This window comes from Mixophyes fleayi, chromosome 1 (assembly GCF_038048845.1).
Source record: "Mixophyes fleayi isolate aMixFle1 chromosome 1, aMixFle1.hap1, whole genome shotgun sequence".
NCBI classification, from domain to species: domain Eukaryota; kingdom Metazoa; phylum Chordata; class Amphibia; order Anura; family Limnodynastidae; genus Mixophyes; species Mixophyes fleayi.
The window spans coordinates 213,722,312-213,748,167 of record NC_134402.1 but is presented as its reverse complement, the minus strand read 5'-3'; the positions used below and the strand labels follow the sequence as shown (position 1 = coordinate 213,748,167).

The 25,856-nt window shown below is 43.3% G+C and overlaps 1 protein-coding gene and 1 long non-coding RNA gene across 4 annotated transcripts in view; one reads left to right on the top strand and one right to left on the bottom strand.

Moving 5' to 3' along the window:
* Positions 1-25,856, top strand: part of LOC142149706 (uncharacterized) — a 716,201-nt gene that overhangs the window by 682,320 nt on the left and 8,025 nt on the right. The window lies entirely within an intron of this gene.
* Positions 19,988-24,654, bottom strand: LOC142149591 (uncharacterized). Of its 3 annotated transcripts, none has more exons than XM_075204924.1 (2): positions 24,607-24,654; positions 19,988-22,030 (listed from the first exon to the last, which is right to left on the bottom strand). In XM_075204924.1, exon 2 carries the CDS (start codon positions 21,973-21,975, stop codon positions 20,851-20,853), a length of 1,125 nt encoding a protein of 374 aa, XP_075061025.1. In that variant the 5' UTR covers positions 21,976-22,030; positions 24,607-24,654; the 3' UTR covers positions 19,988-20,850. The 3 variants fall into 3 exon arrangements, with proteins under 3 accessions (XP_075061025.1, XP_075061020.1, XP_075061032.1); XM_075204919.1 differs by having other exon boundaries at positions 19,988-22,033; positions 24,607-24,651; XM_075204931.1 differs by having other exon boundaries at positions 24,592-24,612.

Below are 25,856 nucleotides of genomic sequence, written 5' to 3'. Positions count from 1 at the left end.
GCAGAGTGACATGTGATATTTCTACATGCGGCACAAGCTCCACATCTAAAAAACCCTTTATTACCAAAATAATTTCTCTGTGGTTTTGTAATAGTACTTTTGACCAAAATATCTGTGTGGGTGCTTTTCTATATATAAACCGTGGTTTTTCCTGAATAAATTCCTGTAATTCTACATCATTCTTTAAAATGAACCAGTAGCGTTTTATAATTTTCTCCACTTCTTTATAATGTGTATTAAAGTTATAAATGGCACATTATGTTCCGAAGTTTTTGCTTTCTCTTCCTTCTTTTTGTCCTTGGGGATCAATAATTCTTCTCTTTCCATATCATGGACAGTTTTCATTACTTTATCTAATTTTTCTCCCTGATATCCTCTTTCCAAAAACTGATTTTTTTAACATTTTTGCTTGTGTTTGGAAGGTATCTACTTTTGTACAGTTTCGTCTAACCCTTTGGAATTGGCCCATAGGAATGTTGTCTAGCCATTTAACATAGTGATTACTATTTCTGGGAATAAATGAGTTAGCATCTGTTAGTCCTGATATCAGAGGAAACACACAGCCAGTGAAGCAAAGCTCAGATGGAAAGCAGCCACTCAGTATGGCCATCAAGCCATGCCCCCCGACACACTAATTTTAAACCAAATTTTTTAAGTCCCCATCTGGAGAGAACAATTTCTCTCCTATGTTTCCACTACCTATATCCAAGCACTCTCCTCTCACATTTATGGCTCAAAAGACCAATTTGGAAAGCGGGACAATTACTAGAGATAACACATCATGTTCAAGGATTCTAAATGCTAGCTTATTAAATATTTTTTAGACACTGGCAGTCGGTGTAGTAAGAAAGTATTACCAGGTAGTTTAGTATCACACAGCTGCTCCAGGGATATTTTCTTGGTAAATTGCATCAATAAGTGAATTTATATAGCTGTTATAAATGGTGACAGAAAATCTTTATTATCAGTGCATTATAATCAATGCCTTGTCATATCACCAGTTTGAATTGTTGTGAGCAAATTACCTGCTCCTGATCACAGCACTCACTTGTTTACTTCCTGCTTGGTGCTGTGATCATGTGACTGTGGACAGGGAGTTTGAAACTCCCTGCACTATATACGATCCACCTCTGACACATTGTCTGTGTCAGAGCAACAGGTTGCAAACCCCTGCTTCTGGCTCCAGCTCATAGTTGCCTACTCTCCCGGAATGTCCGGGAGACTCACGAATTTTTGGGAGTTCTCTCGGACTCCCGAAAGAGCAGGCAAAAATCCCAGATTCAGCTGTCGCCGTTGTTTAAGATGGTGGGGGGCGGGGTTAAACGTGGTATTGTGGCCCTGCCCCTGCTGCGATTGGCTAAAACTGCCTAAGATTGACAGGGGTGGAGCCTAAAGACGCACCACGCATGGCCACACCCCCCTCCCGAACAGATGCCTTCAAAAGTAGGCAAGTATGCTCCAGCTGTGCTTTCTAGTTCTCGGCTCTTAGTGAATTTCTCCTGGCTTGTTTGACTACATTTCCTGGATTAAACCTTGTGCTGCTTTCTTAAGTGTGTATCCGATCTGGCTTGTTCACTGACGTCGCTTTCTGGTTTGTCCTTGGCACTGCATACCTCAGCAGTGGCGCACGCAGGGGGGGTTTCTGAGTCTCCAGAACCCCCCCTGCGCTAACCAAGTGGCCACCATAGCGGCACTGTATTGTATATAGCACCACCGCAGACACTTCTTCGACAGCACCACGGCTGCTGTATAGGACAGCGCTGCTGAAACAAAGCACTCTCTCTCGTGTTTTTTTTTTGGGGGGGGCGGGGGGGGGTCGGGCAAACCCCCCCCTGACAATCCTGCGTGCGTCCCTGCTCAGAGTGTATCTGACCCGGCTTGGTATATTGATCACAGCCTCTGTACCTGTGTTTATCCAGCCTGTGCATAAGAAATGACTCTTCTCCAGATCTCTTTCTGGGAGACTCCCATTAGGAATACCTTGTAGTCACCTTTCAACTGGCATCCCTTTTGGGACAGAGACTCCTTCTACTGTTCCGGTTTACCTCACCTGTGTATCCAGCTGCATCTGTCTATCTACCGTCTAATCACATCAGGGGGCTACCCTGAGGGTCGTGACCTGCTGACTCCCGGCAGCAAAATCCATCCTGCCTTGCGGTGAAGATCGAGGGGGTTACGTTAAACTTCGCGCTTCAGGAAGGTCAGCACCAATCCTGATTGTAAGTTACGCACACTGACTGTAACAATTGTTGACACCTGGCAGGATGGACCAATGGAGTCATATGGTTTTAGTCAAACAAAACCAGTGAAACAGCTAATTTAGGGCCAAAAGAGATTTGAAAATGGTTCAGAAAGACAAAAAAAGCTTACTTGAAATGTGACACAATGCTTAGCATTGCTGTCTTGCAGCACTGGGGTCTTGTGTTTGAATCTGACCCCGATGGGATCTGTGTGATGTCCCAATGTTCTCCTCGTGCCCACATAAGCTTTCTTCTGGTTTACTCCCACTGTCCATAAACATACTGGTAGGGTACTTGGGTCCTAATGAAATTGGTGTTTGTGTGCCTGTGGTAGGGAAATTAGACTGCAAAATGTTCCTGTACTGCTACCATTTGGGTTTCTGAGCAACAGGTTACTTATGCCACTCTATCTTGTATGCTTGAAGACAGTCAACTAACATTTATATTGGATAGGTAGCATTAGCAAGTTGTCAATAATTATGCCATTGTCAGAAGCAAGTGTTGGCTACACTGAATCCCTGAATACCTGTCTTAAAGAGTATAATGTTTTGACAACAAAAAAAGGGGGTATAATTAGATGATCTATCCTGCCTGCTTGAAGGTATCCCTAGTGAGGCCAATAATTCCAAAGGGGTATATTTACTAAACTGCAGGTTTGAAAAACTGGGGATGTTGCCTAGAGCAACCAATCTGATAGAGCAACCAATCTGATTCTAGCATTCATTTATTTAGTACTTTCTACAAAATGACAGCTAGAATCTGATTGGTTACTATAGGCAAAATCCCCACTTTTTCAAACCCGCAGCTTAGTAAATCTAGCCCAAAGTGTTGGTTAAATTGCTTGAAAGTGATAAAATGAAAACAACATCTGCAGGGTACAAATATGAACATGACATATGTATGAACATTTTAGTATACAATTCAGCTGCTAAATTATTAGCTGAATTTAAGTGGCGTGTGCATACATTTTGTCACCCTTCCAGATGATTAGTACATTTTTAAGGCCTCAAAACTTGATTGACCAAATAAGCCTTAAGCTAAACTTGGTGAAGACAATTCAATCGTTGAATAAATGCTCTGACACTTCTAACTTCTTAGGATTGTGTACCTATTCTCAACAACCATAGCTTTTCTAAGCAGCTGACACAAAATATAGATAACTGACTGATACAAAGTATGGAGGATGAGTTGCTAAAAAACGACATTTAAATGCTTCCAGCTTGGAATTGCTTCTGTCAGAAAAATCATTAAGAAACGTAAGTTAACGGGAGCTGTTGAAGTTGTCAGATCTAAAAATCTGTTCCGAGTTTGCCTGTGGTGTCAAGTATATCTGGAAGTGCTTCAATCAGCTGGAGAGAATAGCCACAGACCAAGGTTCTGTACGCAAGAAATATTCTCTGTTTATTGATACAAAGATACAAGATTTTATAGCCTTCTGAATATACGTCATAAGCATACAATAGTATATGGCAGTGGTTCCCAAACTTTTGCAGTTCACGGCACCCTCAGAGTCTCCATAAATTTTTCAAGGCACCCTTCCAAAATAATTACCGAGCAGTCCCGTTTTATAAGTAGTTGGGTCAAAATAACGTAATAAGTATTTAGGTCAGGACAGAAATACTGTGTGCAAATATAATACACATAAATCCAAGGGAAAAGAATACTTTTTTTTTTTTTTTTAAATTTAAGTTTTATTGAGTTTTAAAAACATATACAGGTTATACATGTACAACCAACAAAATGGCATGGTACGTTATTGACACTGAAAAAATGACATCCTGGCACCAGTCCAAAATGCACCCAGAGAACTGTAGAGGAAATATGTCAACCCTTACACATACCTGCTAAATAACCATATAGACATTAACATATAGACAAAGACAAAGGAATAGAAGGGAAGGGAAGGGGGGATCACATTAGAGGGGGGGTCTGGCAAAATTCCTCATTTAAGCTTCAGTTTAGTTTAAAGCTCCGTCAACCTAGTAGGTTATGTATCTGCCGGGCACACGACGTTCCCAAATGGTCCATATAACCAAGCCAGCCCTCGGGTGCAAAAATGGGGAGGAACAAAACCACTCAAACAGTCAAATTTGAAATCGGGGACTCTGGAGAGTCCAGAAGTTTTAACCATGGAACCCAAGTGGCATAGTACAATTCAAACGAGTCTTTGGTTGACAGCTGCATCTCATCCATGGTCCTATAGTGTTCCAATCTATTAGACCAGTCCCTAATACTCAGAGGCGTGGTTGATCTCCGTTTCACTGGGATTACTGCCTTCGCTGTCGAGTTAATACATTTTAAAAGAGATTTTTTAAAACTTGATAGAGGTATATCAACTTTATTTAACAGCCAGAACACCGGAGTGTTGGGTATGTTTTGACCCAGCAACTTCCGCATGGTGCTCACCACCCGGGACCAAAACGTTTGCAACACAGGGCATTCCCACCAGATGTGCAAAAGAGAACCAGAACCCTGGTTGCATCTCACACAAGTATCGGGCACCCCGCAGAAGACCCTCGCCAGTTGCGCAGGGCATCTGTACCACCTTATAGTGGGTTTCTAGGATTGAAACATTAGGAGAACACGCGTGAGCTGCCTGAAATATTTTAGACCAGTCTGCCTCTTGTAACTCAACCCCCAAATCTCTCTCCCACTCCTTGGTAAATTTTTGAGGGGATACGAATAGATGTTCTACCAGGAGCTTATATATGATTGAAAGAGGATGTGAGGGACTAGGCGACCTGAAACAAAGAGAGTCAAACACCGTCAAACTCCTAGAAATGTGTTGTTTCGGGAGACCCTGTGACAGAAGGTGTTTAATCTGTAGGTATCTCCAGATCTCTGCATTAGGCAGCTCCCATTTGGATTGGATCTCTGTGAATGAGAGAACCCCTATTGCACCCACCAACTGGCCGACACGGTGGATCCCTGCTTGGGACCACTGTTTGAAAGCTAACGGGGTAATCCCCGGAGGGAACATTGGGTTATTACATAATGGGGTCAGTGGGGAAATTGGAGAGGAGATACATGGAAGGGCTCTAAGCTTAGACCATTTCGCTAACGTGGGACCTAAAGTAGGATGAGCAATCTTAGGAATACTGGATAGCCAAAGAAATGTGTCAGCCGGGGAATCCAGAGAAAATGACTCAATTTCCACCCAATGTTTTGACCCGACCCTACTAGTCATCTCCATTATTATAACCAAAATTGCTGCATCATAATAAGAAGAGAAGTGGGGAAGTTGCAGTCCTCCCAGGTGTCTTCGTCTGAATAATATTTCATGCTTGAATCTAGGGCGTCTCCCACACCACACAAATTCGCGGACCGTTTGTTGGATGCCCTGAAACCATGAGTCTGGCACGTGGATCGGTAAAGTCTGAATGAGATATAAAAGACGGGGAAGGACGTTCATTTTGATTACATTGACCCGGCCTATCCAAGAACAATTCTTACTCTGCCACTCCCTCAAGTCAGCTCGGACCCTGCCCAAAAGTGGTCTGAAATTGAGCTCATAAAGACATGTGAGGTCACTAGGGATTATTACCCCAGGTATTTTAATTGGGAAGGGTGCCAGATGAAAGGAAAGGCGAGTTTCAGCCCCTCTACCACCGCAGCTGGGGTCTTAATATTCAAAGCTACCGACTTACTATAGTTAATTTTAAAATTAGATAACACGCCAAACTTTTGAAACTCCCTGACCAAATTTGGTAAAGAAACAACTGGATTGGAGATGATGGCTAAAAGGTCAACTGCAAATAAGGCGAGTTTATGCTCTTTCTTATCAACTTGTATGCCCGAGATATTTGGGCTGGCCCTGATAGCTCTTGCCAAAGCCTCCATACACAACACAAAAATAAGTGGTGAGAGCGGACACCCCTGTCTGGTGCCGTTGTTCAACACGACTGGCTCCGACAAGTCTCCATTTATTTTAATCCGAGCCGTAGGTTGTCGGTAAAGTGCCAGAATTCTGTGAAGACCCACCGGCCCCAGACCCAGGTGCTCAAGGATCTCTCTCATAAAAGGCCAACTTACGCGATCAAAAGCCTTCTCGGCATCAGTGGACAAGAGCATTGACAATGTTGTTGAGCGAGAGGCCAGGTGAATCAGGTCTATCACCTTGGTAGCATTGTCTCGAGCCTCTCGACCTGGAACAAAACCCACTTGATCTGCGTGAACAATTTCTGGGAGTAGGACTTTTAATCTATTTGCAATAAGTTTTGCATACAGCTTAATGTCCACATTGAGCAAGTAGATAGGCCTATAGCTCGCACATTGGGAGGGGTAGTCAGCTTATTTAACAGGTCGTTGATCGCATAGGATTTATGTGTCGTCTCTAAATCTCTAATCTTCTGTAATAATTGATCCCGTCGGGCCGTACGTTCTCTCTTAACACGGGAGCCTAATTCAATGAGTTTCCCCCTCATGACACACTTATGAGCCTCCCAGATAGTAATTCTGGGCACATCAGGAGTATCATTATCTGTGATGTAGTCATCTAATGCTGCTCCCAGTTGATCTCTATAAGTTGTGTTTTGCAAGAGACTCATTAAGGCGCCAGGTGCACTTTTTGGTCATGGATTGAGTGAGTTGGATAGTTATTGATATCGGAGCGTGGTCTGACCAAGTTATTTGGCCAATGGATGATGCTAGGAGGTAGGGGAGGGCCCTATGTGAAAGAAACAGATAGTCAATTCGTGAGTAAACATTATATGGATGGGAGAAGAAAGAGTAATCTCTTTCTCCAGGGTGTTGAAGGCGCCATGTGTCGACCAGTTCTACGGAATGTCGACCGACCATTAGAGGTGTCAAGTTCTGGTTGCAGGGTCCAATTGAAATCTCCTCCTACAATCAGAGTTCCCTCTGCTAGCTCTGCAACTTTTTCAAAAACCTGAGATATAAACAATGGTTGACCCTGATTAGGCAAGTATAAATTGACGAAGGTATACATTACATCGAATAGGCTACATTTAATCAGGAGTGCTCTTCCTTCAACAAGGCAAAATTTTTGGATGTTCGTAAAAGGAAGTCTTTTAGAGAACAAAGTAGCGACACCCAGTGTCTTACCCTCACTATTATTACTTAAGTACGAGTTAGTAAAGAAGCCATCTGAAAGCCGAAGGGCCATTCCTTGCTTAAAAAGCGTCTCTTGGATGAAAACTACATCCGCTCCCATATTTCTCATTTCTTTTAATGCCCGTGATCTTTTCTCAGGGAGATTAAGACCCTTAGCATTAATTGAAACCAATTTGAGTTGAGCTGTCATGGGGGATCTGTCACTCACCGGACTGTGAGTGCTACTTCTAAGGTAGCTAGGAACCGTGTCCGTCCATTATAATGAGGTACTGCGCATGTGCAGTCCCTTTTAACCTTCAGTTCTGTTCCTTTAACTTAATTGGCTGATCAGGCAACACTCCCTATATTAAGCACCTGTGGTCAATACCACGTTGCCTGATCTTGGAGTCTCATTCCTCATGAGTCTCTGAAGGTGTTCCAGTGCCTCCTCGTGTGTTCAAGCTTATGCTGATTCCTGTTTGCCGTTTGTGGTTTCCAGACCACTTCTACTCCTAGTGTTCCTAGTGACTTCAGCAGCTGATTCCTATCCGCTGCCTCCGTATATCTACAGTTACAGATTACTGCAAACTCTCCTGTGTTTCATAGTGACTCCAGCAGCTGATTCCTATCCGCTGCCTCCGTGTATCTACAGTTACAGATTACTGCAAACTCTCCTGTGTTTCATGGTGACTCCAGCAGCTGATTCCTGTTCGCTACTTCAGCGTGTCTACAGAGTCTGCTCGTCTCAGCGCTCCAGTCTGCATTCTACCTGCCGTCAGCTGACCCGCTGCCTACTGCTTCTACAGTGTGTCCATTCGTGTCAACTTGCCTGTTAAGCATCGAGTCTACGCTCCTCGGCTTCCAGCTCTGCTACATCGCTTCAGCTCTCCCGTGGTCTCCTGCTGTTCAATTCGATATACTACTGCTTCCTGAGTATTTTGTCGTCCTTGCTGGCCTACCTACAGTGCGCTGCACCTACCTGCCGCTTCCACTCTGCAAGGACTTCTCATCTCGTCAGTTCCCTGCCGCTCAGGTATCCCTGCAGCTATCTCACACAGCCTGCTCATCTGAACCACGGTATGCATACTTCTCATTGACTGTGCTGGTGTATTGCATATCCATCTGGACTGAGTTGTTCTCCTCCGGAGTTTCCATCCTCTGAGACTATTGCTATTATTGACTGTGTTTCCTTTTGCTGGACTATTCTAGTGACCTTGTTTATCTGTGCAGTGCTGTTCATTCATTATTATTGTGTGCAGTTCAACGTGGGATCAAGTTCAGTGTACCCGTGTAGACTCTGCATTGCATTTATCTCCTCGTGTCCTTCCTCACATATATATTCAGTGGTACAACTTGCTAGAGGCAAACCACTGATTCCTGTTTCCCTGTGTCACCAGTTGCATATATCCTCTAACATAAGCAGTGGTACAACTTGCTACATGCAGACCACTGACTTCCCCGTTACCTTCACCTGGATTCCATTCCTTCACTACAGACGGCGGTACAACTTGCTATACGCAGACCGCTGACTTCCACCTCCTTATTACTCCTGGACATTCTTCTCACTATAGCAGTGGTACAACTTGCCGTGCGCAGACCACTGACTACCCTCACGTGTCCTTGTCCATCCAGATCCTCGTGTTCAGTTACCTATTGTTTACCAGTGCTGCTAGTCATAGACTTTCTGAGCATTCTCTAACCATCTGCTGTTTCCAGTTCCATTAACACCCTGCCATCAGAGTATCATATACCAACTCTACTGCTCTGATAAGACCATCAGCGGGTGATACTGGGTAAAGACTCCTAGTGCCCGTGACAGTAAGATCAGGCCATGACAGACCCAGATTCGGAACCCACAGCTAAAGAGATGCTGCAGCATCTGGTCACCCGTGTGGAACAACAGGATGTTCGTCAACAACTATTACTACAATGTTACCAGACGTTAGTCTCCCAAAGAACGTCTGGGCAGAATATTACAGCTTCTGTTGATGCTCCTGTGCTTTCCTCCGTTTCCCCAGTGCCATCCCAGGTGTCTACGGCTTCCACGCTTCACCTGCCAACTCCGTCAAAGTATGATGGAGATCCCAAAACATGTAGAGGTTTCCTCAACCAATGCTCAGTACATTTTGAGCTCCAACCTCAAAACTTTTCGACTCATTGTTCCAGAGTGGCCTATCTCATCTCAATATTCTCCGGACTAGCTCTCGCATGGGCTTCCCCTCTGTGGGAAAGAAATGATCCGTTGTTACAGGATAGTGCCAAATTTATTTCCATGTTTCGTAATGTATTCGATGAACCAGGTCGTGTTATTTCCGCTGCCTCCAGCATTCTTCGTTTACGACAGGGTTCTCGTACAGTAGGACAGTACGTCATTCAATTTAGGATCTTAGCCTCTGAGCTTCAGTGGAACACTGAAGCGTTAATTGCCGCCTTCTGGCAGGGGCTCTCGGACAAAATTAAAGATGCACTGACTACTCAAGAACTCCCTACGTCTTTAGAAGATTTGATTTCTCTTTGTCATCGTGTGGATCTCAGATTTCGTGAGAGGGACTCTGAGAGAACTACTTCAGCTAAAACATCTCTTCGTCCCACTTCTCAAATTCGTCCTGCTTCACCTCCGGTAATACCGATGGAGATTGGATGTTCCAAACTAACCTCTGCAGAGAGGAATCGAAGAATTAAGAATAGACTTTGTATCTATTGTGCTCATGCCCCAAAAAAAAAATCGGGAAATGCCAGGCCCTAACTAGTTCTGGAGAGGTGAAGTTAGGGTCCCTGGAGTCCTCTCCATCTTCTACAAAATCAAAAACCTGTGCATTTGATGTTACCATTTCATTTGCTACTAAGTCTTTTGAGTCCCAAGCTCTGATTGATTCAGGAGCTGCGGGAAATTTCATTTCTGAATCCCTTGTAAATCAATGGTCCCTACCAGTGATTACCCTAAAGACTCCTGTTACGGTGACTGCTATCGATGGATCACGTATTATCAACGGTCTCATCACCCAAAGTACGTCTTCAGTGACCCTTCAGATTGGTGTCCTACACCGAGAAGAAATTTCGTTTTTAATCCTTCTGTTACTACAAGTCCGATTGTTTTAGGCCTTCCATGGCTTCAATGTCATTCTCCCCAGATTGACTGGCGCACTCCTCAAGTTACGTCTTGGGGACCTGAATGTCACCAACATTGTCTTTCTCATGTTGTTCCTCGTAAAATACAGCAAACCTCCATTTCACCTTCCTCACCGGGACTTCCTCCTCAGTATGCTTCATTTGCCGACGTCTTTGATAAAGCTCAGTCTGAACGTCTTCCCCCTCATCGTTCATGGGATTGTCCGATTGACCTGTTACCTGGCAAGACTCCACCTAGGGGTCGTGTTTATCCACTTTCATTACCTGAGACTCAGGCTACTGCTGAAAACATCCAAGAGAATCTCCAGCGAGGATTTATTCGACCTTCTACTTCTCCCGCTGGAGCTGGGTTCTTCTTCGTGAAGAAGAAAGATGGATCATTACGCCCCTGCATAGATTTTCGTGGACTTAATGCTATCACTATCAAAAATCGGTATCCCATTCCTCTGATTACTGAGTTGTTTGATCGGATCAAGGGAGCCCGGATTTTTACTAAGTTGGATCTTCGTGTTGCCTACAACTTGATTAGAATCAGGTCCGGTGACGAATGGAAAACAGCTTTTAACACCAGAGATGGGCATTATGAATACTTAGTAATGCCCTTCGGGTTATGTAATGCCCCTGCTGTTTTCCAGGGCTTCATTAATGAGATCTTTCGGGACTTGTTATATGTATGTGTCGTAGTATATCTGGATGACATACTCATCTTTTCCCAAGACCTGCCTTCACATCACCAACAAGTGGCCGAAGTTCTTTCCAGACTCCGGAAAAATTCATTATTCTGTAAATTAGAAAAATGTTCATTTGAGTTGCCCCAGATTCCATTTTTGGGTTATATTGTTTCCGGAGTTGGTCTACAAATGGATCCAGAAAAGGTGAATGCTGTGTTACTTTGGCCTCAGCCAACTACTCTTCGTGCCATTCAGCGTTTTTTAGGCTTTGCCAACTACTATAGATGCTTCATTCAAGACTTCTCTTCAATTGCATCTCCCATTGTGGCTCTAACTCGCAAAGGGGCCAATACTAAGCAATGGTCATCTGAGGCTCTACAAGCCTTTCAATTTCTTAAAGAGTCCTTCTTCTCTGCTCCCATCCTTCGACAGCCTGATGTGACGCTTCCCTTCTTCCTAGAAGTAGATGCCTCTAATGTTGGTTTAGGAGCCATTCTCTCCCAGAAATCGGAGCAACAAAAATTCCATCCTTGTGCCTTTTACTCTCGGGGTCTTCTGCCTGCGGAGAAGAATTACACCATCAGGGACAAGGAGTTGCTGGCTATTAAAGTAGCATTGGAGGAGTGGAGATATTTGTTAGAGGGAGCTCGTCATCCGGTGACAATTTTTACGGATCATAAAAATTTGTCATACCTACAGTCTGCTCAATGTTTAAATCCTCGTCAGGCACGATGGTCTCTTTTCTTTTACCGTTTTGATCTAATCATAACCTTCAAACCAGCTGCAAAGAATAAAAAAGCAGACGCTCTATCTCGAGCCTTTGTGGCGTCCTCAGACGTTGAAGAGAGTCCTAACCACTTTATATTAGACCCCAAATGTGTTTCTCTGGCTGCTTCTTCCACTAAAGTGCTACCATTTGGGAAGACCCTCGTGCCTCCTGCTCTTAGGAAAAAAATCCTTTCATGGTTTCACTCTTCTCGTTTCTCTGGTCACGCTGGTGAACGCAAGACCTTTGAAATCCTCTCTCGAAGTTATTGGTGGCCTTCTATGAGGAGAGATGTCAAAGAGTTTATCGCGGCATGCGATTTATGCTCCCAGTTCAAGACCCCCCGCAGAACTCCAGCGGGGTTGCTTCAGCCACTACCCATTCCATCTAAGCCTTGGACCCATATTAGTATGGACTTTGTTACTGAGCTTCCTCCTAGTAAGAATTGCAACACCATTTGGGTAGTGGTGGATAGATTTTCGAAGATGGCGCATTCCGTTCCCTTGTCTGGTTTACCTTCTTCTTCTACCCTGGCTGAACATTTCATTAGAGAAATTTTCCGTATCCATGGATGTCCGTCCGAGATCGTGTCAGATAGAGGAGTACAATTCGTTTCCAGATTCTGGCGGGCCCTTTGCAAGACCTTGGGCATACGATTAGCACTCTCATCTTCCTACCATCCTCAGTCGAACGGACAAACTGAAAGAGTCAACCAAGATCTTGAGACTTTCTTAAGGATGTTCTCGTCAGCCAATCAAGACAACTGGGTAGAATTACTTCCTTGGGCTGAATTCGCTCATAACAACATGTACCATGAGTCATCATCTAAAACTCCATTCTTTGTGGTTTACGGTCACCATCCGTCTTTCCCGGAATTTCCTGCCCTGCCGCCCACCCAAGTTCCTGCTGTTGAGACTTTGTGTCAAACCTTCAGAAATATTTGGGCTCAGGTAAAAACCTGTTTAAAGAAGACATCTGCCAGATATAAGTCTTTTGCGGACAAAAAGAGACGGGCTATTCCACCATTGAAAGTCGGAGACCGGGTGTGACTATCTACTAAGAATATTCGTTTGAAGGTTCCATCCATGAAATTTGCTCCCCGTTTTATTGGTCCATATAGGATCATTCAAGTTATAAATCCAGTTTGCTTCAAACTTTTACTTCCCAAGAGTCTTCGTATTTCCAACGCCTTCCATGTTTCCTTGCTCAAACCTCTCATCATCAACCGTTTCTCGGTCCCTCCTTCAGCACCTCGGCCACTTCAAGTTCATCAGGAGGAAGACTTTGAGATTACTCAGGTTTTGGATGCTAAAATTTCGCGAGGAGTTCTTTGTTTCCTCGTGCATTGGAAAGGCTTTGGTCCTGAGGAGCGTTCATGGATCAAAGCTGAAGATCTCAACGCTCCAGCTCTCTTGAAAAATTTCTATACCAAATTTCCGGACAAACCCGGTTCCAGGTGTTCTGTGCCCACCTTTAAAAGGGGGGGTACTGTCACTCACCGGACTGTGAGTGCTACTTCTAAGGTAGCTAGGAACCGTGTCCGTCCATTATAATGAGGTACTGCGCATGTGCAGTCCCTTTTAACCTTCAGTTCTGTTCCTTTAACTTAATTGGCTGATCAGGCAACACTCCCTATATTAAGCACCTGTGGTCAATACCACGTTGCCTGATCTTGGAGTCTCATTCCTCATGAGTCTCTGAAGGTGTTCCAGTGCCTCCTTCGTGTGTTCAAGCTTATGCTGATTCCTGTTTGCCGTTTGTGGTTTCCAGACCACTTCTACTCCTCGTGTTCCTAGTGACTTCAGCAGCTGATTCCTATCCGCTGCCTCCGTATATCTACAGTTACAGATTACTGCAAACTCTCCTGTTTCATCGTGACTCCAGCAGCTGATTCCTATCCACTGCCTCCATGTGTCTAACAAGTTACAGATCTCTTCAACTCTCCTGTGTTACATCGCTACTGTTCCAGCTGATTCCTGTTAGCTACTTCAGCGTGTCTACAGAGTCCTGCTCGTCTCAGCGCTCCAGTCTGCATTCCACCTGCCGGCAACTGACCCGCTGCCTACTGCTCCTACAGTGTGTCCATTCGTGTCAACTTGCCTGTTAAGCATCGAGTCTACGCTCCTCGGCTTCCAGCTCTGCTACATCGCTTCAGCTCTCCCGTGGTCTCCTGCTGTTCAATTCGATATACTACTGCTTCCTGAGTATTTTGTCGTCCTTGCTGGCCTACCTACAGTGCGCTGCACCTACCTGCCGCTTCCACTCTGCAAGGACTTCTCATCTCGTCAGTTCCCTGCCGCTCAGGTATCCCTGCAGCTATCTCTAACAGCCTGCTCATCTGAACCACGGTATGCATACTTCTCATTGACTGTGCTGGTGTATTGCATATCCATCTGGACTGAGTTGTTCTCCTCCGGAGTTTCCATCCTCTGAGACTATTGCTATTATTGACTGTTTCCTTTTGCTGGACTATTCTAGTGACTTTGTTTATCTGTGCAGTGCTGTTCATTCATTATTATTATTGTGTGCAGTTCAACGTGGGATCAAGTTCAGTGTACCTGTGTAGACTCTGCATTGCATTTATCTCCTCGTGTCCTTCCTCACATATATATTCAGTGGTACAACTTGCTAGAAGCAAACCACTGATTCCTGTTTCCCTGTGTCACCAGTTGCATATATCCTCTAACATAAGCAGTGGTACAACTTGCTACACGCAGACCACTGACTTCCCCGTTACCTTCACCTGGATTCCATTCCTTCACTACAGACGGCGGTACAACTTGCTATACGCAGACCGCTGACTTCCACCTCCTTATTACTCCTGGACATTCTTCTCACTATAGCAGTGGTACAACTTGCCGTGCGCAGACCACTGACTACCCTCACGTGTCCTTGTCCATCCAGATCCTCGTGTTCAGTTACCTATTGTTTACCAGTGCTGCTAGTCATAGACTTTCTGAGCATTCTCTAACCATCTGCTGTTTCCAGTTCCATTATCACCCTGCCATCAGAGTATCATATACCAACTCAACTGCTCTGATAAGACCATCAGCGGGTGATACTGGGTAAAGACTCCTAGTGCCCGTGACAGGATCTATATATATCGGAAGAGCACCTCTGATGTCAAACAAGCAAGCAAATTGAATCAGCAGTTGTAAGTACCAGGAAATCCTGAGCCTAAAGAATAATGAGAGGATTGTAAAAGTTGAAATTACCACGAGGACTAGGGAAGGAAAGCTACATGAGGAAAAAAAAACAATACAGAGACAGACAAACCTGATGACATATAAAGACATAACAAATAACATACAATTAAACCGCTCCAGGGAAACGGGGGAGGAGGAGCCACTCCCATCTCTCGGAATTCTTGCTGCGGTGTGGGGTGAAAAGAGGGGGTTAGCGACAGTAACTAACAGAACATCCTATAAAAGTAGTAAACATTATATGAACTTTCAAGATAAAATCAGTAACAATACCAATATTGGTAGCTAAAGCACAATAAGTCTTGTGGTTAGGAGATCCTTCGACCTAGACAAGCCCTGAACTCAGACTTGCCAAAGAAACGCTTGAAAAAACAGAGATTCTATGCCTAATAGCGATCCGGGTACACATCGGACTATAACAATTTAGGTGTTCATCTACAGGTCCATGTAAAGACATGGTGAGCGAGGGATTCCTCATTCCCATGTCCAGGCCACCCGATAGAGATCCACATAGGTAGACTGAGATGGGCAACATCGTGAAGAAAGAGGAGGCTGTGCCACAAGTTTTATGGTTGAGAGTACCTCCAGTAGGAATAGCCCAAATATTTTCAACAAACACTTTTCTTTGCACGATGTCAGGTCAAGAGCTGGGTACATATCCTTTGATAGCCGTTTCCGCTCATATCCTTAGATAAAAGAAAAGTCAGGCAGCTTGACAGGTATGATGGACCCTTCCTCCAGTGTCTCAGCTACCAGAAGGAGCCTAGTATAAATAAGTTGAAGAAAGGCTGTGGAGCCCAGAAACATTAAGAGTACCAGTATAGTGCCGGCCCCGGTTAACTGAGTGGCTAGTTGGCCCAGAGATTCCCTGATCACATCAAGTACAGGAAAGAGGTATCTCCCGCTAAAGCATCAAATTATGTGCCCAAAGGCTCTGGGGGATCTCGCCGTCTTCTCCTGGAGCTTCCCGAACTTCCTGCCGTTTGCCAGGAATCTGGACCCGCAGGCTGGAGTCGGGCGAAATGTTGTTGCCATTCCGGCAGTGGCATCACCTGTATTCCCAGCTGCGAACAAAACGGATTGATATCTTGAGGTGATCTCAGAAACTCGGTCTTTCCATTATTGGACACTTGTAAGTTAAAGGGAAATCCCCATCGATATTTAATGTTCTTGGCCCGTAGTGCATCAGTTAAAGGTTTAATCATACGACGCATCTGCAGGGTATTCCAGGAGAGATCCTGAAAGATTTGAAGCCTGTTTCCATCATACTCTATGCCATCCAGGTTTCTCGATTTTAGGAGAATCGCTTCCTTCTGTACGTAATAGTGCAGGCGGCAAATCACGTCTCTTGGTCGTTCAGATGGGGAGCCCCTTGGTTTCAGGGCCCTGTGAGCCCTATCAAATTGCATACTTGTAGAAAGATCCTGCTCAAGAATCCCATTGAAGACTTTAGAAAGAAAGGCAATTAGGTCTTGTGTGGGTATTGCTTCAGGGATTCCACGAATACGCAGGTTATTCCTGCGGCCCCTGTTATCCAGGTCATCCACTCTACTTTGTAGCAAAAGAAAATCTTCGGCCTGCCGAGCAACAGTGTCGCTGAGAAGATCATGTCGAGCCATAGATTCATCTTTAAAATCCTCCAATGTGGAAATTCTAGATGAGAGGCGAGTTAACTCCGCTTGTAGAGTGGCAACCATTTTTTTGACAGTATCTTTAAGACTGGATTCCAGTAACTCAAAGTCTTTCTTAGAGGGAAGCTCAGCCTTTGTTGGTAGAGATTTGACTAATTGCAGGATCGCCCCAATCTCCTGACTGGTGCTCACAGGGCATTCATTAGATGAAGAGTCAGTTGGGGTAGCCATTTCTGCAACCTTAGATGCTTCGGGCGAAGATTGAGGGCTATTATCTTGTTCTGAAGGAGCGCCTGTAGGATGTAGATATTTCCGTAGATCTTGGCATCTAGGAGTATCTACAGATGTTCCGGGTTTCCGCTTAGACTGGCTTTTCTTGTCTTTGCCCATTAGATGGATGCACCATGGTCAACAAGTGGAGAGTGGAAATACAGAGATTAAGCTTAGGTTTATTATAGACCGGTGTTCTGCTTTGTCACATGTCACTTCCCCCCAGTGGATGGATCACTCAGCCATTTAGCCAAGTCGCAATACAGTATAGATAGCCCTTGTGGAAAGGCGATGCACTAATTTTAGGAACATGGTTGGAACCTGGATGAGCCAATTCACCCTAATGTGTGCAGGGTGTCCAGCAATAGATATAACCCGATGAGGCACTCTGTGCTCTTAAATCCGTCAGCCTGATGTACACTGGGAGAGAGATTTACGATCTACCACAGCAGAGCCTGCATCTGATGAGATTCACCACAAGGTGGCAGCAGAGACACACTTTGAAAGCTGTAGGAATCAGTAGCACTGTAAAGCCTGTCCTAGTGGATAACTAAATCACATAGATGGACACTGACCAGGGGAGCCAGCTGCCTGCAAGGAGATTTCAAGAGAGTATTGGTGATTTATAAGGGCAGACCTACTGCTTCCCAGACCACTGGATCTCAACAGGCGCCAATCACACATATAGGCATAGTGCCCTGATAAGTCCCACTACAGCCAGGCTCTCTACCTTCAGCGGGGGCCCCGGGACCCGCGACCAGAAGTGCGGGACCGGTGACTTCCGGTTTCGCGGCCAGAGCAACTTCCACACCAGTAGCGGCACAGCCTGTGGACAGCTTACCCCGCCGTGTGATGAGGTCTTTCCCGGAGACAAGTAAGTGCAGCTTGGTGGAAGTGCTGGGAAGCTGGCGGTCCTCTCTGTAGTGAATGGACATTTGCTGGGGCGATGGGATGGAGCTGGTCACCATCAATATCCAGGGGTCCTAGGTGTAGAGGAGATCCCCATTGGCTTCCAGTGACCTGTCTGATGTTGCGATGGGCCACAGCGCGCCCACTCAGCCCATGTCAGGTGCAGTTGTTTCAATTCGCCCCAGTAGGCCCCAAGCCAGAAGTTGCTTTGTGCGGTCTCCCCGAACACCGTAAACACACTTGGAGGCAGGGGGAGTACGCCCACCGATTTAGCCAGGCTCACAGGATATTTAAGGTGCTTAAAACCTCCACTAAGGTTTGATTTTTCCACCTTCAGAGAGGAGCTCATTAAACTTGCGACTAGGCAGTATGGCCACCAAGCCACGCCCCCGGAAGAGAATACTTTTATATATTTTTTTCAATTATATTTTTGTCAAAGAATAATTTACAGCTAACTCACACTGTGCCCTCCTTCATCTCCACACTCTGTGCCCTCCTTCGCATCCACACACTCTGTGCCCTCCTTCGCATCCACACACTCTGTGCCCTCCTTCGCATCCACACTCTCTGCCCCTGCATCCGCACTCTGTGCCCCCTGCATCCGCACACTCTGTGCCCCCTGCATCCGCACACTCTGTGCCCCCTGCATCCGCACACTCTGTGCCCCTTCGCATCCACACACTGTTTTCCAATAAGCATTGTCTAAGCGATTTCTTGTGTTTCCAAAGCACAATTTATTTAGCAGATGCAAATGTTTAGCTGTTCAATACATAATTATAATACAGTATAGCCGATACCAAAAACATACATACCGCTCCGCTCGCTGCACACTCTGCTGGATCCAGCTAGAACAGTACTTCAGTCCAGAAGACTGTGGTCAGAGATGACTGGGCTAGCTGGTCCCAGGGAGCTTGTATATATACACTCAGTGCTACAGAAAAACAATACAGATGACGTAGCTTGCTTCTAAACGTCCAGGCTTCAGGAGGGTCTGGTGTAATGCAGTTCATAGGCTAGTTCAAACAACCCCCTCCAAGGGTGAGGGTCAACATTCCAGATGATTCTCCCGCCCAGAAATCAGTTTAAGCTAGTCAATTCACAGTCAGTAACATTTTAAAAATGTATTCCCTAACATCGCTAACTAGAGTATGCAATGTGCGATCCCTTCGGCGAATGAACCGGACAACTGCGGATGAATAGGGGACTAAAATGATACTAAGCATGACATGTTTCCTGTAACCTTAACCTTAAATATCACTAAAGTGTACATATAACCTTAATATATATAACTATAAACTAAATACCATCTGCTCATAAATCACTGTGGAATGGAACCCTTATAAATATGAAATATATATATATATAATTAAATGTGAGTGCATCCACACACTCTGTGCCCCCTTCGCACCCACACTCTGTGCCCTCTTTCACATCCACACACTTTGTGCTCCTGCATCCAATCACTCTGTCCCCTCTGCATCCACTCACTCTGCCCTCTTCATCCTTACTCTGCCCCCACCTTCATCCTCACTCTGCCCCCACCTTCATCCTTACTCTGCCCCCACCTTCATCCTCACCCTGCCCCCTCCTTCATTATGTTGCCCCTCCGTTGCTGTTTCCTATCACCATTCCCCTTCGTTTCTTTACTTACCATACTTGACCTTCTTTCTTCTATTTCTTCTGTCTTACCAATTCGGCAGTGCCTGGGACCCAGCATCCTCTCTCCTACCGCTTGTCACTGAATGCCGGGCGTGATGACGTCACGCCCGACATTCAGTGAGAAGCAAGAAGGATGCTACGTCCCGGGTGCCGCCTAATTGGTGAGACAGACAATTTGTTGTATACAATTATATATGACAAAAGTGAGCTACCACAGCCATCAGCTTCATAGCAGGGCAATGGGGAAGTAGTGAAAGAATGCATAGTTGTTGTATTAGTGATTTTGCTTTGTGATTGCTTTGCATTCCGTTCTTGTAACATTTCTTTAGTTTAGTATTCATTAAATCAATAAAATATGTTTTGTATAATATAGTTTTTGACATACAATTGATCAGGAAATGGGAAGTGATGATGACAAGATCAATTAACGGAATTTTTTTTTAAAAAAAAAATGTAAAAATCAGCAAGAAAACATTTAGGACATAATTCATGTTTATTTAAAACAAATATACTTTAATAAGCAAACAGGGGGTAACAAAAACAAAAGCTTTAATGGAGAACTGTAGTAAGCTGGAGGGCTTTCTCATAACAGAAAGTTAATTATTTAAACTGAAGGCCAAAACTCTTACTTTTATCTTGGAGATAATTCTGTTATATTCACCACAAATTAATTGATAAATTTGAAAATGTTAGAAACATAAAATCAACGCATTTCCAGGTATTTGGACAGAACTTCATACAACTAGGGCATTTTTTAATTTTTTTGTCATTTAGTTAAATGTGCTCTAAAATCTTTAGCAGATAATTGCTGATTTCTTCTGTTTTAGCAATCTATTGCATTTCTTTTCTGAAATCTTCATTATATGGCATGGATGCAAAGCATACAGCCTATGGATCAATATTAGCCCATAGTTAAAAAGGTCCAACTTGAAATGCCATAACCACATTATCAAAATTGTAGACACTTTTCTTATTTTTGGCAAGGAGCATGGACTTATGAATATGTCACTGACTGCTTAGCAGCATTAAATAGATTAAATACACTGTACTGTATTTGGGAACTTTCACAACAATTAATGCATTATCATAAACTTTATACAAGCTTACCCAGCAGAACCCCCAAACCTTTGCTGTAGAAGATAATTTGGGACACTGCAGTTTTAAGTATTTTTTGTCCTAGTATGGCAAGTTATAATACTACAATACTTGATATTGTATGATAAACTCAGTAACAATTATAACATTGTAGCCTGACATTTTAACATAGTTGAGCAATGACTAAAATGCATTGTCACAAAGAATATATACCAGTTTAATGTGTTATTGAACCTCTTCTTCATTATGTGTCTTCATGTGCATTAAAAGGCTCCAGCCATCATTTAATATTTCTGGGCAGTCTGTGCAGGCAAAAGACTTCTCTTCTATGTGAACTTTACTGTGCCTTACAACAGTTGATTTGTGTTTAAATGTTTTCCCACATTCGTCACAGGAATAAGGCCTCTCGCCTGAGTGAACACGTTGATGTCTAACCAGCGCTGAGTTGCCACTGAAACTCTTTCCACACTCTGAACATGTAAATAATTTCTCATCTGTGTGGATTCTCTGGTGTCTTCCAAGGCTGACTTCATCTGTGTAACATTTGCCACACTTAGGGCATACACAGGGCCTTTCTTTAGCATGAGTTTTAAGATGCTGTATAAGTGCGGAGCTTTGGGAAAACCGTTTGCTACACTCTGTGCACACATAAGGCCTTTCTCCTGTGTGAACCCTTTGATGAGTAACCAAGTTTGAACTGCTGCTAAAACCTTTTCCACATATATTGCACATGTATGGCTTCTCCTTTGTATGTACTCTGAAATGAGCTCGAAGCTGAGTGCTGCAGGAAAAACTTTTCCAGCACACAGTGCAGTGCCACGATTTTTCACCTGTATGAACTTTCTGATGCTTAACCAGGTTTGAACTACTGCTAAAACACTTTCCACATTCTGTACAGGGGTAGGGCTTTTCACTTGTGTGGATCCTCATGTGTGTGATAAGATGTGCATTCTGTGTAAATGTTTTTCCACATTCTGAGCAAGTATAGGGTTTTACTTCTGCATGAACTCTCAGGTGCCTAAAAAGACTAGAGCTTTGTGTAAAGCATTTTCCACATTCACTACATATATAAGGTCGTTCACCAGTGTGGGTTCTTTGATGTACAATGTAGTTTGGCTTTCTGTGAAATCGTTTTCCACAATGTTCACAAGTGTACTTTGCCAGATCTTTATTGCAGCTATTTGTTATGTTTGAATTCTCATTCACAGGTTTTTCTATTTGAGAGAGCTTCTTTTGAAGTAACTTGTTTGGTGAATATTTTTCCTTGTGCCCGCATTGTCTGCTTGGTTTGGACTTTACTGTATTGTCTTCTTGATCATTCTCATTTTCTTCACTGCTGGAATATTCCATAGTTAAATTGGGGAACTAGACATGTGAGAGGTTTATGTAACATTCATTAGATGATCTGCTGAAAAGTAAATAACAGGTTAGCTTAGGAAAATAATATTCTTATTGGTTTACTGGTTTTGCATTCCAAAGAAGCCCATGTAAGATAGAACAGTTGTAATGCAACTAGTAAATATAAAATATATCCATATTTATGAGATATCTGTAACAATTTTACTAAAGATTGAAAGTCCCGATGAGCATACTGATTCATGTATACACACCTACACGATTTACCTTCAGATCTGTGCTCATCTGTCATAATCATTGGCTGAAAAGATCATGACTCTGTAAACTCTGTGGAGATCTGCCTACACTGCTGGACGTGAGTGCATACAGACTGCAGAATTTGCCAATCGTTCCTTTGCTGAAAGTGAATTTTAGTCAGTTTCTAAAATCAAATCAAATGATACGATGTGCTTTGGTACCATAATACATGATCGTGGCAGCGTACACACTAATGTGATATTGGACCTAACAGTCGTTTATCATGTGATTGGGCCAATAATTGGGTAAAAAACCTGTAGTGTGTACCCAGCTTAACACTTGTTTAAAATGCCTGCTGATAAGTAAATGATGCAATAGTGTCTCTGTTTGATTGAGTGGATTGTTTTAACTTATTACTGAGATTAAGGGCAATGTGTGACCCTTTTGAAGGTTAGAGGTCCACACCATGCGGCCCTGAAGAGTATCTGGTTGCCCACCACTGTGTGTGAACTGTATGAACATAGGCTACTGTGCTGCTAGCATTTTGAGCTTCATGCTGTTCAGCACAGAGTAACAGTTTTGCCTCAGAAAAACCTGTATCCACCAGTGGCCTTGCAAGATGCACACAGGTCACAGCCCCTAACCTAGCCTTTGTTATCAGACAGGTGCTAATTAAATGGGGTAAAGACACCATATCAGTGTGAGTGATGGGTAAAAGGTAGGGTAAACAGAATAGGTTCTTGAACATTAAACTAACTTGTACTAGGGTATCGGGAGTTCTAGCATGGTAAAAAGGAAGCTGGGTCACTTCATTCTCACAACTATATCCTGTTGCTCAAATAGAGAAGATCTAAGAAGTATATATAGTGACCAATGAAGATATTGAAACACAACTGCAAAAGGCAACAAGTGATGCATATGAACACATAAGAAAAAGGGTACATCTAGCATCTCAAGTGTGTGTCTGAAAAATCAATCCACTGGTATGTAACAATATCCATTGTCATATGGCTGACCTCTGGAAAACCCTTCCTAGGCTAGAGGGGGAGAGGACTGCTTATGGTTAAAAGAGATTTGTTGACAACTAAAAATTTAAAAATGAAACGACAATGGGAATACAAAGCTATGGACTTACTTTTCGTAGAATTTGATTTGACCCTCTGAAACAAGGAACAATTAGAGAATGAGCTCACAATTTATGTTTGTTTTTTGTAAGGAGCAAACTCCTTACACAGGTGAATAGTAGAAGGTCTCTAATATTTGTCATAAATATTTTTTAGAGAGAGTTACAGAGTTACAGACAGAACATGTTATGAAAGTATAGCATAGTAAGATGTGAGTGGCACCATCAGCACATAAACATGTGGGTGCTCAATAGCATCATTAATCTGCTTCTCTGTGTAGCTTTTATGAGAGCACGATGGATCTCAGTTCAGATTAATTGATTTTAGAATCCACAACTGGTATCTGGAGAGAAAAAGAAGTATATATAGGCAATGAACCAGAATGAGTTCAAATAAGGTAGGCAGTCTGAAAAATTCATTAAAATACATTTTTAGCATAGAATACTCTTTAAAATGTAAAAACAAAATGCAAACCCCCAATCAGAGACAATAAAGGCCATTTACAAGAGTGGCCTGCTGCAGCTCAAAAAACATTTGCACCTATTTTATGCATCATGCATGAAATTTGCACATCAAAGTGATGATGTTTGCAGGAGTGCAGTCTTTCAAAGTTCTATTGAGATAAGTTGGGGGGTTCATGGTATTCATGACTAAAAATGTGGGCTAGGCATACTTGTGCACCTAAAGGGTCCCTTAAAAAACATGTTTTCATCAATCACATTGATAATGGTGATATTGGTGGTGCAGCGGAGCATCTCCTAATAACGTGATGTGTTGTGTTGAAATCAGGAAGAGTGCAGTCTATCATGAGAAAAGAAATGATTCCCAAACTGACATCAGTTATTTTTATAAATACAACTGAATTAAAATGTTATTTTTTACTGGCAGTTTCATATACCTAGCGGTCATTAATTGTACATCGAGTCAACCAGTTTATAAAATCGAATAAAATACGTAACGAGTCTACCTTAACTAGTAAATCTTTTTTTCAGTGTGTTTAACTGTATTACAATGATGTTTATAAAGCTATAGGGGATAATTAACCACAATACCATGCACTGCACAATGGAGACTCCGATACTGTTATTTAACTACAAATCCCAGCATGCCCTACGGCACCAATAGGTTTGTATAGCATGCTGGGGCTGGTTCCACAACGGATCCATAGTCACGAGTTGCCTACACATGAACGATGTCTCGTTTGGAGTTAACAGTCACTAACTACAGATTACAGAATTACTCAACACACATTATTCGCTCCTACCTGGCTGGGCGGAAATCCGTCAGTTGAGCAGCTTTCTGATTTGGCGAATTCATTAGCCAATGCAAATAATGAATGCAAAGCATGATGGTCTTAGTAGTAATATGATTATATTTTTCTAAGCATTTGAAGAACTGAATAACTACAATTCCCATAATTCAAAGGAGACAAAAAAAAAAAAGACGCGATAGATAAGGTTACGCAAAGCGTGATTTGCTTGCTGGCATGTATGCAGATTTCACAATGCTGCTTATAGACGAATGGGGTATATTGGGGCAGTTCATGTTCACTAACATCAAGATGCTTTTTCAATAAAAGAAACAGCCTTGCCTCTCTATGTAACCTGTTGCAGAAAATTACTTCAAACGATAATGTTTTAGTGTTAGGTGCCATATTTGCCAATATTTTAAAAATAATTTCCATGGACACCATACCTACCAGCATTTAGACTTAGGGGGGGGGGGGGGAGGGGGCTGTTGTCTCCCAATATACCCACTTTTGGGTGTATCTCCACCCACTTTCATGTAAACTTTGCCCCTTTTAATGTATGCAAATCCAGATAGGAGGAATACTACAACAACTTACAAGAACCCAACCAATTCATTATCATCTTCATCAGTTATTAACCAATTGATTTGAACCAGGTTTTCCATAAGAGGTCATGTTTTCAGGATTTCTGTCTGTAGAAACAGATGGGATAATTACTGACCCAGCCAAAAATAGGGTAGCGGCTAAATCCCCTTCAGCTTAGGTACCTTCCCACGTCACAGGGTCATATGACCACAACGGTCACATGGTACACAGTGAAGGCGGGCGCCGGGCTGATAGAACTGTATGGATGCAGGGCAGAGAGGGGGGCATGTGTGACGCTGCAGGGCAGAGATGGGTACATGTGTGCAGTTTCAAAATCAGCTCTGAGGGTCTATGCAAGCTGACCCTTTATTTATACCTAAGGTCCAGCATTAACTGGTTAACGACAAGGACATATAAGGAAATCTCTTTAGCTCAGCAAATATTTCTTTGTAACAATAATACATATAAGGCAACATCCTCTGTTCAGCATTACGTGCTTTTCCTGCCGGCCGTTTCCTTCAGTCTGGCATCCTGCTATTGTCTGTTCCATAGGAAACACTTGTTTTTTTTCAAGGCGTTGTCTTGCATCTGTAGTATACTTTTTTTTTTAAGGCATTTCACACATATTTGTACATCTTAATAACTATCAATTATTTTATACCCTCACAATCCCCTCTTTT